General features: G+C 53.4%; 1 protein-coding gene across 1 annotated transcript in view; it reads right to left on the bottom strand.

Annotated features, from left to right (window-relative positions):
- Positions 1–14,641, bottom strand: part of TBC1D10B (TBC1 domain family member 10B) — a 401,631-nt gene that overhangs the window by 194,139 nt on the left and 192,851 nt on the right. The window contains exon 2 of the mRNA XM_086931687.1: positions 9,101–9,200. Within this exon, the coding sequence (XP_086787813.1) occupies positions 9,101–9,200 (100 nt within the window). The remainder of the gene's footprint in view (positions 1–9,100; positions 9,201–14,641) is intronic.

Here is a 14,641-nt window from a genome sequence, read left to right as displayed (position 1 = left end):
CCGATTGGAGAATGGGTCCATTATGATCTTCCCAAACTACAGTCAGGAAGTCCAGAAACAACGTTGCTCCTCCGACCAAGTAAAGGCGAAGCTCAGAGATTTCTATTTGCAGTACATGCTCCTCTTTCCGGCTAAATTGAAAGTTATGTTCCAAGGAAAGACGCACTTCTTTACACATCCCGAGGACACCTGGCAGTGGCTCGAGGAGCGCCCACCTCAGCGGGACATGGAGGGCAGACGGGAGTCCGGACCTGTTAGGTCGGCAGAAGGCGCCCAGTGGCGGCAGCTGAGATCTCCGAGGTCCAGGGGGTCTCGCGGCAACAGGAGGCAGCTATCGACTCCTTAGCCTGCACATAACTAATCGGAAGACCCGAAGGAATTCGTCCTCGCCGGTGCTGGGCGATCACACCGGCTCCAGATACAGTTGTTTGGCGCGGAACGCAGGATCTGAAGGGGAGGACGACGCTGGCGGGCGCTCTTCTGAGGACGAGGAAGCAAGGACTCCGTTGATGCATCCTCTGGTGGTAGCAATTAATGAAATGCAGAAGGAGGTGGACGGAGGGGCTACGGCATCCCCAGGCGATCTTCAAGACTCATTCGTGAAGCTGGGACTCTAGGGACATTGCTGATGCAGGCTCGTGACCGGAAAACACGCAAGTTGGCATACCCCTCCCTGTATTTTTCCCTTTTTGATTCTTTGTCCTTGAAAACACATTGTCTGCTAGTGTTGGTGAATGGCAGAGAAGGGGGTTTCAGGGTCCCAGGGTTTCTTTGGGGTTGGGTTCCTGAGGGGGTTACAGGGGTGGGCGACAGACCCTCTCCTCCTGGAAAGTCCTGGAGGTGACCACTTGGCGGGATGGGACCGAAGGGGGGGGGGGGGGGGGGAGGAGGTAGCGAGGGGGTAGTGGGGTTGTGGGGAGGGGTCTAATTTGTGGTTCTTTTGGGGGTGGGTGGGTTCGGCGGGGGGGTGGCAGTTTATCAGTTTATTGTTTGCCATGGCACTCAAGCGGTTCTGAATCTGTGGGCTTACACCATGGCTCCTACCGGGCACTACACACAATCCTGTGGGATAGGATGACGTCTGTCTCACCAAGGGGGGACTCCTCTTTAGGGAGGATGAAGATTTTAACGTGGAATGTTAATGGCCTGGGCAGCAAGATCAAACGGGGATTAGAGCATAATTATATTAAGAGACTGAAAGTAGACGCGATTTTATTGCAAGAAACTCATCTACAGGGCACTCACTGTAATTTCCTCGCTAGAGGACAATACACGATGCTGGCACATGCAGGCTTCACCTCCGGCTCCAGGGGGGTGGCTATTCTCTTCAGGAAGCAACCACCATTTCACATTTCACAGACATGGGTGGACCCGCAGGGGACGTACGTGGGAGTGAGGGGGCGTTGGAGGAGGAGGCACTACACGTTCCTCTCGGTATATGCACCACCTAAACTGCAACCAGGTACACTGCGAGCCTTCACTAATATCCTACTTAACACTTCAGACACGATTCAGGTCCTCAGGGGTATTTTAATGAGGTTATGGACCCTGGTAGGGACAGAACGGGCGGGAGGGACAGACCCATGGCTGCCACTTTGCTAGCGAGGACAATGGCGACGTTGGGCCTTATTGATGTGTGGAGGTGGCGGCACCCAGAGGCGGTGGAGTTCTCGTTCTTTTCTGGAGCACATAGGGTTTACTCCCGGTTGGACTATATCTTTATGGCCAGAGGGATGCTGCAGGCTACTGACATGGTAGATTACCAAGCGAGGGGCATATCGGACCACTCTCCGCTTTTAGCCGACATCGGGGGAGGCCGGGGGAAGCCGAGAACGGATACGTGGAGATTAACGGCCTGGGATCTTCAAAATACTGACATTGTCTGTGGCCTTAGGGCCGATGTAAAGGTATACTTAGCGGAAAACGAGGGCTCGGTGCTGTCCCGGGTGACGCTCTGGGAAGCCCTTAAGGCGGTCCTGCGAGATAGGGACCAGAATAGGGTAGCGGGAGAGAGGAGGAAAGCTGAGGAAGAAGCGCGCGCGCGCGCTGGAAGCACAGATCCTGGCCCTGGAACGACAGCACCGATCGGGGCGGGGGGGGGGACTGTTAGATGCGCAACGCCAGTACAGACACCTGGTGACGGGTGAGGCAAAGGCCCAGGCCATGACGACGCTGCATCGCCTGTATGACGTCGGGGATAAGTCCGGTAGGCTGTTAGCATGGCTTAGCAGGAAGGAGAGAGACGAGAGGTGGGTGGAGAAAATGAAAGATAGCCCGGGGAACTGGGTACACACGGACGACCAGATAGCTGATACTTTTGCGGTATACTACGGCGCCTTCTATGAGGCCAGGGACCTAGGGAAGACAGGTGATGCGCTGCAATATATGTCTTCTATAGACCTCCCGGGTCTCGAGGAGGCGGATCAATAGAGCTTGGAAGCAGGCATTACGGTGGACGAGGTCAGGGATGCACTGTCAAGGCTTAGAGCAAGGAAATCCCCGGACCCCAATGGCTTCCCGGCTGAATTCTTTAAAAAGACGGCGGATCTTCTGGCCCGTCATTTACTGGGGCTATTCGAAGATGCAGCGGAGGAGGGAGAATTACCTTTAGATCTCCGACTGGCAACGATAGTCCCCATTTACAAAGAAGGTAAACCGCCGGAGGACTGAGAGTCCTATAGGCCCATCTCTTTATTGAATGTTGAAGTCAAGCTCCTTGCAACGATCTTGGCTCTTCGCCTTCGGGGTGTTATTACGAGACTGGTCCACCTGGACCAGACGGGCTTTCTTCCTGATAGAGCGACTCAGTATAACCTTAGGCGGACGCACAACTGGTTGCTTGAGGTCTGTGAACGGGAGGACCCCCATCTCTTTTTATCCCTTGACGCTAAAAAGGCGTTTGACGCCATCCACTGGCCCTTTCTGGAAGAGGTTTTGCTTAGATTTGGGTTCGGGCCCAAGTCTAGGAAGTGGGTGAGCCTAATTTATACAGATCCCAGGGCAAGGGTTAGGGTGAACGGAGTACTATCTACAGACTTCCCGGTCCGGCAAGGCACCAGCCAGGGGTGCCCCCTGTCCCAGTTATTGTTTGCTCTGAATATAGAGGTAGTGGCATGTGCAATCTGCCAAAATGAAGAGATTGCGGGGTTCCGACTGGGCAGGACGTGAGCCACACATGAAAAAATATCCCTCTACGCGGACGCGGATAGACCTAGAGACTTTAGTTGCTCCGGAGGCGAAAAACCGGGAGCTAGTGCTAGCTGTATCAACTGTTTTTAAATTATCGATTCATTGCACTGTATTTAGACCTTGCTTATTTTAAAATTGCAATCTTCACCACCCTGTGTGTTTCACCTTTACTTTGAGCGCTTAAGCTCACCTCGAGTTCGCCACATTATGGACCCGTTATTTCACATTCTCAGCCGAGTAGGAGCTCAATCTTGACCGGGGCATAGAGAGGCCGATTACTTGGCGGCCATATTGGGTAGGAGCAGATTGCTGCTCCAGTGTTTGGCAAGAGGCGCCTGATACGACGCGCTCAAGCACTTAAAATCAGACGGTCTCTCTATGCGCAGCATACCCAGCAGCAGACGCGCTTTACAGCGCCAAAGGAGCGCCTAAGGAAAGCCCGTCTGTGCCCGTCCGTGCCAGGCCGGGCTAGGACAGGGCCCGGGGTTCAAATGATGGGACCTGCGTCCTTGGAACTGCGGCGTTACAGTGGAAAGCCGCTGCGGGAGCTTAGAGACAGGGCAACGATCCGTTGCCCTATTACGAACCCGGTAGAGGAGGTAAGGATACCAAGTCCTCTATGTAAACATATAGGCTGAGGACCTTGCAAAGTGAAATCATATACTTTGGCTTTGTTAAACTGCCGCTCCCTTCCGAGGCACGTGGTAGAAATCAGTCTACTTTTGGAGGAGCAAGAACCGGATGCCCTTTTCTTGACTGAGACGTGGCTCACGGAGTCTTCTGATCCGGATATAGTCCAGGCTCTTCCTTCTAGTTATTCTATCTGTAGGCAAGACCGGCAATCAGGACGAAGAGAAGGAGGAGGAGTGCCATTATTTTTAAAAACTCTTTTGTCTGCCATACCTCTGAAAGTCCTCTCCGAGACTGCGAGAGTCTAGGTTTTTCTATTGCCTTCTCTCCCACCTGCACCTTGTCTATAGGCCCCCTGGAGATCATCATGGCTTTTGTAATAACCTCTTGGATAAGATTACTCTTTCCATCAGCAGCACCTCCAATTTCTCCATCCTGGGTGACCTAAATATACAGCTAGATGAAACAGAGGTATCATCAGCGCAGTGTCTGTTGGACACCTTGGGGTAGTACAACTGGAACAAATCGTTTCAGGTTCTACACACTTAGCGGGTCATTTATTAGACCATTTTTTTACTAGTCTGGGTAATGTCATCTGCAATCCGCCCAACTTTGTCACTTGGTCTGACCATGCCCTGCTTTCTTTTGTCTGGTCTCCCATGATCAAAGCTATACAGTTAGCCTCTCAAAGAAATTCAGCCGGACATGGTCGAGGCTATCAGCGGAGGAATGGGAGGCTGCCTTGAGGAGGTCCCCTCCGGTTCATGATGACCCCGTCCGCGCTAACGACGCTTTCAATGAGTGGCTAGACTCCATGTTGGACTCCATCCTCCCCAAAAAAGAGGTCAGTCATCGGACTGGCCCAAATAAAAAACCCTGGTATTCGGGGGAACTTAAAGAACTTAAACAACAATGTAAACTGGTGGAAAGGAAATGGAGGAAAGATTTTTCTACCCCGCTAAAGAGGAATACAGAGTAGTGCTTAGATCTTACGAAAATCAGCTGAAAACTGCACAATCAGCGTACTTCCAGGACAAAATCTCGGAAGCGGTCAATACGCCAAGGTAAATATTTAAAATATTTCAAGAGTTGGTCACCCCTCCCCTGGCCACTAGGGCCTCAACCGACCCCCTGAAATGATGTGAGGACCTGGCCTCTTTCTTTGTTGCTAAGGTTACTAATATCTATTCCGGTTTCGGGCCAATAGATCAGTATGCCAGCATTAAGGAGAGCGAGCGGACGTCGGAAGGGGTCAGTTCGGACCCCTGCAGACCTCTTGATGCGTTCCATTTGCTGGATTTGGCCACGGTGGAACGACTCCTTGGTAACCTTAAATCAGGTTCCCCTCTGGATGTCGCGCCGCCATTGGCTCTTAAACTGGTATCGGGTACGGTATGTCCTGCCATAATGCATGTCATCAATAATTCCTTGGAGACGGGAGTAGTGTCCCCTACCAGGAAGGTCAAGGCCCTTTTAAAAAAATCTAACCTTGACCCTGAAGATTTAGCCAACTACAGACCTATTTCCTTGCTACCTGGACTCAGTAAAATATCCGAAAAACATGTGAATCATGTTCTTTCCTCCTTCATTAAGACTACAGGAGCCCTCCACCCCTCCCAGACGGGATTCAGAGCCAAACAAGGGACGGAGACCGCATTGGTGGCAGTGGTAGAGGCGACCAGGAGTATCGTGGATGCCGGAGGCTGCGCTGCGGTGGTCCTGTTGGACCTCAGCGCAGCCTTCGACACGGTCAATCACCCCCTCCTGCTTCATCGACTACTCCTCGCTGGGGTCTCCGGAATGGCCCTTAAATGGCTCCATTCTTTCCTGTTGGAGAGATTTTTCTCAGTCTTTGAAGAGGAGGTGTCATCAGACCAACTTCAACTGTATCACGGCGTTCCCCAGGGATCCTCACTCAGTCCTACCATGTTTAACATCTACATGAGACCACTGGCTGAAGTGGTGCTTCCCTGGGGAATTCAGCTTATCACCTACGCTGATGATACACAGTTGGTCGTCTCCCAGGCAAGGGACGAGGCCATAGATCAAGGGACTAACAACTTGACCCCTTGCCTTACCAAAGTGATGGGAGTGGATGACCTCCTCCTTTCTAAAACTAAACGGGTCGAAAACTAATATTATGCTTTTGGGCTACAAAGCCCCTGTCAACCTCGACCCTTGGTGGCCAAAATGTCTTGGTCCTCCACCGCTTCCTAAGACCCAAATAAAGAGCCTAGGGGTCTGGCTTGACTAATCCCGGGGATTTCAAGTCCAGGCAAAGAAGGTGGCTGTGACCTGTTATGGTTTGATTAGGGTTCTCAGGAAGGTTTTGACCCTTCTTCCGTTTGAGGCTAGACGCATGCTAGTCCAGTCGCTGATTCTTTTGCGGCTGGACTATGCAAATGTGGTCTACTTAGGGGCCCCAGCAGTGTCCATCCAAACCTTGCAATCAGTGCAGAACTGTGCAGCTCGGCTGCTTATGAATGTACCAAGACACAGCTCTGCGAAGGCCGCATTGAGGCTTCTCCACTGGTTGCAGATTCATGAAAGAATCACGTTCAAAATCATGTGCATGGCACACAAGTCTATCTGGAATGGCGGTCCTACTATCCTTCATCCCTTGTTTCGTCGACACCAATCTTGCAGATCTTTAAGATCTAATCAGTGTAATCTGCTGGGAGTACCAAGGGTGAAGCAAGCCCGAAAGGGTGGCCGCCGGCTCCCCTTCCTAGCAGCCAAGTGCTGGAACAGTCTCCCAGTCAACATCAGGCTTGAAAGCAACCACCTCGCCTTCAGGAAGCGACTGAAGACACTTCTAGTCCATTGAGTGTCTATATTCAGCCCTCTGGTATTACAGCGCTGGGATGCCTCAGGGTAGCCATGCGCTATATAAGAGCATACTCATTCATTCATTCATGTTCTTCTTTATATTACACACCCGGACACGACGATCCCTGCGCTGTTTGCGGAACTGGCCAGATATGGGGCCCGGGCGGGATACCAAATAAATTGGCACAAATCAGTTCTTTATGACCCCGGGGACAGGGAGGGTTGGCCTGCTCTCCCAAAGAGACTCCAGGCGACTAGGGAGGGCTTTACGTACTTAGGGATCTTTGGGACTACGGACAGTTCCCTCTCCTACGACAGGCATATTAAGAGAGTGTTGACCAACTTCACGGACGACGCGGCACGGTGGAGGCTACTCCCGCTGACGCTCTTGGGCCGAGCGGCCCTGTTTAAGATGATCGCTCCCGAGATTCTTGTACGCCTTACAGAATGAGTATTTCCCCCTCCAGAGTCGTTCGTGCCATACACGCGGAACTACGCGGATTCCTGTGGCTGGGGAAGCAGCCCCGGGTGGCCCTGTCTACCCTGCAGAGGCACCAGTATGATGGGGTCATTTCGTTGTCCAATATAGAAGCCTATTACTGGGCGGAGCACTTGACGCCGATCAATGAATCGATACATGCCCCGGCACATCACCCCACCTACGCCCTAGAACGCCACTTGATGGACACACACACCTGCATACACTTTTTGTATGGGGGCAAAGGAAGAGATAGGCTGCTACCGGTTACGAGAGTTACTCTGGGGGCGTGGTTTAAGGCGGTGAAGGCTAACGGGTGGGATGTTAAACCAACACGTCAGACTCCCCTATGGAAGTGCGCCTGGCTCAAGGAACTGCATAAGTTAAAGGGCTTTTTGGCCAGGGATGCAATAGGTATCTCTACACTGGGGGATGTGATGAAGAGGGGGGAGCTGCAATCGTTTGCTGAGCTGAGAAAAGAATACGGAATTAGTCACACACAGTCTTTTAGATACACGCAACTGAGGCATGCCTGGAGGGCGGAAAGAGCGCAGGAAGGTCCCCTCCCAGACTATGCTCCACTGGAGGGCCGTCTCCTGCAGGTACAGATCACGCATAGGGCAGTTTCCCTCTCATACAGGACACTAATGAATAATATGCCTAACGGGTTAGCGAAGAGGCGGGAGGTTTGGGAGAGAGATGTGGGGGACATGGATGAGGTAGACTGGGGGACGGTATTAATGCACCCACGTGAAGTTGCGATTAAATCCCACCTAAGATTAATTCAATTCAAAGGTTTACACAGGACGTACTTTGACAGAGCAAGATAACAAAATAGGGAGGGTGGCTGACCCCCGTTGTCTGCGGTGTGGCTCTGAGAGGGGAGATTTCTTTCACACTATTTGGTCCTCCCCGAACATTCAGGTTTTCTGGGGTGAGGTGCTCTGGGAACTGGGAGCGGTACTGGAGATTGCTTTACAGCCTGACCCCAAGTTTGTTCTGCTGGGAATGACGAATGAAGTTCACGTGAGCCGCCCGCAACTAATCTTTTTAGTACTGACTCTGGTTTTGGCTAAGAGGGATGTGGCCAGGAAGTGGGGAGCCCCAGAATGCCCGCAACTGGAGGAATGGCGCAGAGGCCTGGATCTGTATATGGCTGCGGAGAGGGTCAAGTACAAAGCAAGAGGGTGCCCCAAGAAGTTCGGTAGAGTGTGGGGGAAGTGGCATCGCTATCATGGGCTGGATGGCGGTCTTTGATATGGTTGCTGTGGCTGGGAGGAGGGGGGTTAGAGGGCTCTGGGTTGCTGGCTATTACTCTACCCTCTTGAGCTGCGGGATGATTACAGTGTCCATATTGACTGTGTTACTTATCTGTGTACAGGGATTCGGGGTGCTGGGGGAGAGGTGGTGGGGTTCCGAGATGGGAGCTGCTGAGTGATGCTGACGTGTTTATTCTTTTGTTTTGCACTGAAAAAACGAATAAAGATATTTTTAAAAAAAGTGTTGTTTCCCCTACAATATGTCAGAGCTATAAATAGCTCGACCTAAAAATGATTTCCTTAAAGTGAACAGTTTAAGGATACAAGCCAGTCAATCAAAAAGATGGCAATTGCTCCAGGGGAGGGACAACACAAGAAGAGGGAGAAACTTTATTGAATAAGAAGCAAGCAAATAAGAATGACAAAAAACGTCAACCAATGGCGAACAACTGGACAAAGACTGGTTAGCTAGCATAACTGCAGCATTAACTAAACATGTGACATGTCTAAATAAAACACTGTTTATTCTTAATGACTAGCTTGCTATGCCTTCTAAAAATGGTGCTGGACAGCGAATCCTCATCACTGCCGAGTCAACGTCCCTTCCAGCCACCCTCCATGGTGAACTGTGGTGAAAACTCTAGTTTATGGCTAGTGGCTTCCATATACCCCAACCTCCTTCACTGGAGATATAGGTGCTACATTCCACACTTACCTTCTGGAAACGGCGCGACACCCACTTGTCCCAGTGTTTAAACATATCCAACCATTTCAGCTCTCTCTGGCGAGCCACTTCAACCGGCAGCGAAGACTCCCTGAAAGGACAGAACAGATCAATCGACTGCAAGACCAAATTGCTAAACTAATTTCTGTAAAACATATTCATAAGGCAAGAATCACATTAATGATAAAAAAATATGTTACACAGAAATTGATATATTACATACTGTGTATTAACTGTAAATCAGATGTTATTGACACAAGGGCCAGTAACCAAAGCATGCTTAAGGATTACATGGAGCAAAATAAATATAAAGTAGTAACACATTGAAAAATGCATTCGAGAAAGGTCTCTAGAAAAAGAAATTAAGGTTTCACACATTAAAGTGCACAATAAACTGTACATTAGGCCTTTAACTGTACAAAAGATAAATCTAGACATTGCACCTAGACCACTACGGTTTGGCGTTGCGCCAGAGGTGTTAATGATATATAGCATGGATGAGAAGATGTTTTGTATCCGAAGGGAGCAGTACCAGTATCTCCGTTTTGGAGTGTATGTTGGTATCATCACAATGGTTAGCATGCTGGATGCCTTTCTCAAAGAAAAGCACGCATTAGGCTCATAGCAGCATTAGTAAACCATGACTCCATCTACAGAGGATTAATTAAGAGAGGAAAATAATTGGTCCACTTCGGAGTGTGATATAAAGGATTTGGAGGGAGCAAGGCAGAGGACAGAACCTACTTGCACCGCACCTGAAGAATATCTAGGCGGGTTGGACGAGGATGTTCAAATTTGATGTCACCATAAACTTTGTTCGATGTAAACAGGGTCATATAAGGGGTGTATGCAGGATAGCAACTGAGGTGTTACAATGTTGAAAAGGCCTTGGGTGTGCGAATTCATGATGTGTTTATAACAGGTTTCCGCTCTGATTAGGTGCACATATTCAGAGACTATGACCCCTAAGCAGTACAACAGGAGGACGACTACCCAAAAGCTAAATTATTTGTTTTCAATATTTTTCATAATTTCTCGTTTTTTTCTTTAATATACAGTCTAACAATTCCAACTTTTTAATGTAGTATACCTAATGAGCTTTCCAATAATGGACGGAGTACTCAAAACGAGGCCTCCAGAACGGACCACAAGCCTACAGATGAGGCTTTAAGGACTATAGAGCTCTCAAAACGTGACTGCCCAATGAGGCATCGGGAACTGGAGACAGGGCACACGTGTCCATTAGAACTGAACACAATTCTGCAGAACAAGGCAAAGAATGCCACAGAGTTTCACTTGTATGCTGGGTTGGCAGTCTTTATAGACTGAGGAAATGGCAGTTCTTTGAGGGATTTCAAAGTTCATTTTGAGAAAGCAAAGAGACTGTAAACGGATGGGTGATGTGCAGAAGGCTACAGGGAAAGAGGACACTTAATTCTAAGGACAATCCTCTTTTGGTAGTTTATGTAAAAGTCGGTCTAAATGATAGTTATCAGGTCAAAGTTTCAGAATTATTCGACTAAATTAAAAAAAACAATTTAAAACCTATGTCGGGGGCGTGGCCAAGGACGTCAAGATGGCGGTCGCACTCTAAGAGTGCTCTGGACCCCCCATCTGTCATCCGTCCTGAATCCGCCTCCAGCATCGCCTACCTGTGACCATCCTTGACGCCCCTGAACTCTCCAGGCTGCGGGGTATGCCCTGTAGCCGCAAGGGCTCCTCTTAGTGGTCTGCTGGTGCCTGCGCAGACCACGCTTCCTCCGGCCGCGCGCCCTGCAAAATGGAGGCCCCCAACTGACTGGCGCGGCGGCCCGGATCAGTGACTGGCAGCAGCTACCCAGGAGTCGACTGGGGGGCTCCCAGCCCTGGACCAGCGGACGGCCTGTGGCTCCGATACACCCCCGCCCTGACGAGGGGGGAAATCTTCTGGCGTCCGGCGTGCCGCTTCCACTTGCCGCGGCTGTGAGCGGGCGCGTGGTGGACGCTCCACCCGGGTGGCCGGGCCTACTGTGATTTCCGGACCTGGGTTGCCTTGACTCTCCGAGGGACGGGGCCGGCTGGGCCTGCTGGCGGCCCGCTCCCATCTGACGCTGCGGTGGCCCTGGAGGTGCGGCGGGAGCTTTTTTCAGAGGTTGGACCCCCCCCCCCCCCCTGCTCCCCACGATTGACCGCCTGGGGGAGCTGGGGACCTGGAGGCCTGGACACACGCCTGGCAGCGGCTGTGGCCCTCCTGGCCTCGCCCGAGTGCTGGCGGAGCGGGCTGGGAGGCTGGGGAACCCCCCCAGACACATCGCTTGCCCAGTGGATGCCTGACGGGGCCTGGCGATCCCTCCGCCGGCTCCCCCCCATCCTACTGCATACCTGGTGGTCCCTGGCCCAGATTGAAGGGCTCCCCTCGGCCTCGCTCAGGTGACTGGTGGCCAGGCTGGGAGGGCGGGGAGCCCTCGAGATACTGCCTCTGTAGGGGCGGCCCCCCCTGTGGTTGCTCGGTGGGCTGCTGGAGAACTCTGGAGGCCTGTGACACCACCCGCTGCGAGGGATACTACCCGGAAGCTGCTGCATCCCTTGTGAGGTGAGGAGAGGGCCTGGGGCCGGGTGGGAGCTCCCGGGGGCCTCGCCCGTGTGCTGTCCGACCGGGCTGGGAGGCCTAGGAATCCCCGGGGCGCGCAGGTAGAGGCAGCACCCCCCTGCCCACCGGCCGGCTGGCCCTCCCCACTTCTCCACGGACCGGCCCTTGGCTCCTACCCGGACGTCCTGAGGCCTTGGAATCACTGGGCTGCATGGGGCGTTGGCCCGGCCGGCCACCTCCACCCCCAAGGACCTGGCCAGATCTGAACCGCTGCTCCTCCTTGGGTGAACACCGGGTGATCCCTCGCCTGCCCTGCCGCAAAGGAGGTGCCATCCTCTCCCCCCCCCCCCTGTCCTCCACCCTTTTGGAGCTCCTACTCTTGCCGTCTGGGGGAGTCGAGAGGCCAGAGGCGCGCGGCGGGCCTGCGGCGTCTGTTCTGGGCACCAAAGATTCTAAGCCCCCTGAGAAACCGAGGGGCCCGGCCCCCCTGGAGTGCGCTCTGTAGCCACATCTCAGCTTGCACGCAGACTGCCTACCTGCTGTGAGCATGGTCAGGGGCAAGACCACACAGACACCGGTTCCCCCGACCCAGATGCGCATGGATCAATTCGCCAAACCAGGCCACGAGTCCAAGGCCCGCCCGCCTCCATCTGGGGCTGAGGGAGGGGACGTCTCCACATTCCTCCAGGCAATCAGCACATCCCAGCCTCCGTGGAGAACAAGATTGGGGAAGTGAAGGTGGACGTGGCCCTGCTTCGGCAAGACCTACGCAACGCTACGGCCCGAATCGCTGAAGCGGAATCCCGTATCTTAAAGACGGAAGATGATTTGACCACCCTGAAGACTCAAGTGGCCCGCCTTCAGACGCTAACGTCGGAGCTCCATCACAGGGCAGAAGATGCCGAAAATCGGGCCCAAAGGAACAATCTACGCCTCCAAGGATTTCCGGAGGGAGTTGAAAAGTGGGACATCGCCGTATTCCTAGAGACCTGGATCCGCTCTTGGATGCCCTTGGAGAAGCTAATCCCCCTGGTTCGTGAAAGAGCGGGCCCACCGCTAACTCGAGCCTAAACCACCTCCCGGAGCTCCGGCCCGTCCCTTCATTCTCTGCATCTTTAACTTCCGGGAAAGGGACGCGATTCTAGGTACCGCCAGAGATCTGGGCCCCTTGAGGTACCAAAACTCCAGAATCATGATTTTCCCGGACTACTCCAAGGAGGTCCAATCCCAGCGGAGATCCTACGACAAGGTCAAGCAAAAGCTCAGGGCGATGGGGCTGCGCTATGGCCTCCTCTTCCCAGCTCGCCTTACGATCCTCTTTCAAGACAGGGCCTTCTTCTTCGACAGCCCCCAGGCGGCGTGGACATGGCTCACGGAGGAGCGTCCCCTTCTGCCTGGGCGGGTCCCATCCCCGGTCCGGAGGCCCACAACCCACACAAACCGTGAGATGCCCAAGCGGAGGCAGCACCGGACCGGCTCCCATAGGAGGGGTCGACGTCGGGAGGGCGCCTCCCACTCATCGGAGGGGAGGATCTGACGTTCTCCATCTCCAGCCGCGGACCGGGGTTCCCCCCCCCCCCTGCTGTCCCTTCCTCCTTGGTCGTCCTTGATGGGGCCTCCGACTCGAGTGTGGGCCTACGGAAGGCAAGATCAGATCTGGACCTGTCCGGCAGCCCCGTGATCCGCAACACCTCGGAGGATGAGGGGGCTTGAACCTGTGCAACTGGTGGCTTGGCCCGCGTTAGAGGATCCAGGCCTCCTGGGCTCCTCTTGACAAGCCGCCTGGGCCAGCTCGTCTACTGGAGAACCAGTCCCCGGGAATGCTCCCCGTGAGGAAGAGAACCTGCTATGGCTGACCTCCCAAGCTTTGTGCCCTGGACCTGCTCTCCTCCTTCCCCCATCGCATCACATCCCTTCCGTCAATTGGGGAGCTATGGCTGCTCACTCAGAGCACACTCACCACTCAAAACTTTCCTTCCTCCACTTCTCCAAGTTCTAATCCTATATATCCTTCCCTTCCGTCATTACATCCTTTGGTCCTTGGGGATTCTGCTGCAACTTCTCTATGGACTATGTTGTACCTTGACCCTTATCTGACTCTAGACTAGTGCTACTGCTCAAACTAACAGTTTCAGTTTAGTGTTAATCCCCTAGAGAGGGGTTTATTTCTGGGCGTTGTACCTTAGGGCGACAGATGCTTCCTGTTCTGAAGTGTAGGGTGGGGGGGGTTGGGGGGGCCGTTGTCTCCCATGTGTTTACTGTTTTTAGCCGCCTACGGGCGAGCTTTTGGTTTGGTACTGTTCACCGCTCCTCGGCCTTAGTTGTTGCTGCCTACGGGCAGCTGGCTGCAGCTCCTTCTACTGAATCCCCATGGTGGGTACATTCCCGCCCGACACACATCTCCAGCTCCTTGACAACCTGGCTACTCTGGGTCCCTGCGGGCTATCACCGGGCAGGCAGGCCGCGGGTGGCCGACCCCTCCCCCCGCTCCCCCTCCACACCCCGAGCACCCGTCCTTCTCGGGTCCGCTCCGACTCACCCTCTTTGGATGTGGAATGCGGTGGTGGGTCCCTCCCCCGAGGCGCGCCCCCGCTGCATCCGCGCGATCTTCCATGCCCCCCCCCCCTTCCAATGGCATACTCTCTGATTAGGCCCCTCCATGTCCTCTCCTGGAACACCATGGTCTCCTCTACCGCATTAAGTGCACTGCGGTCCTTCGAGCAGCACATCGCCACTCGACGGACGTGCTCCTTCTCCAGGAGACCCACCTTTTAGGAACACAATGCAACTTCCTGGCCCGGTACGGGTTCGCGCAGGTCTGGAACTCTGGGTTCCAGCACGGGTCCCGATGGGTGGCGATCCTGCTCAGGAGGGGTCTCCCATTCACCCTGGTTAAAGATTACACTGACCCTCAGGGGTGGTATGTCGCAATCTCGGGTATAGTGGAGGGCTGCTCCCTGAAC

This window comes from Lissotriton vulgaris, chromosome 7 (assembly GCF_964263255.1).
Source record: "Lissotriton vulgaris chromosome 7, aLisVul1.2, whole genome shotgun sequence".
Classification (NCBI taxonomy): domain Eukaryota; kingdom Metazoa; phylum Chordata; class Amphibia; order Caudata; family Salamandridae; genus Lissotriton; species Lissotriton vulgaris.
This window is presented reverse-complemented; position numbering and strand designations above follow the sequence as displayed.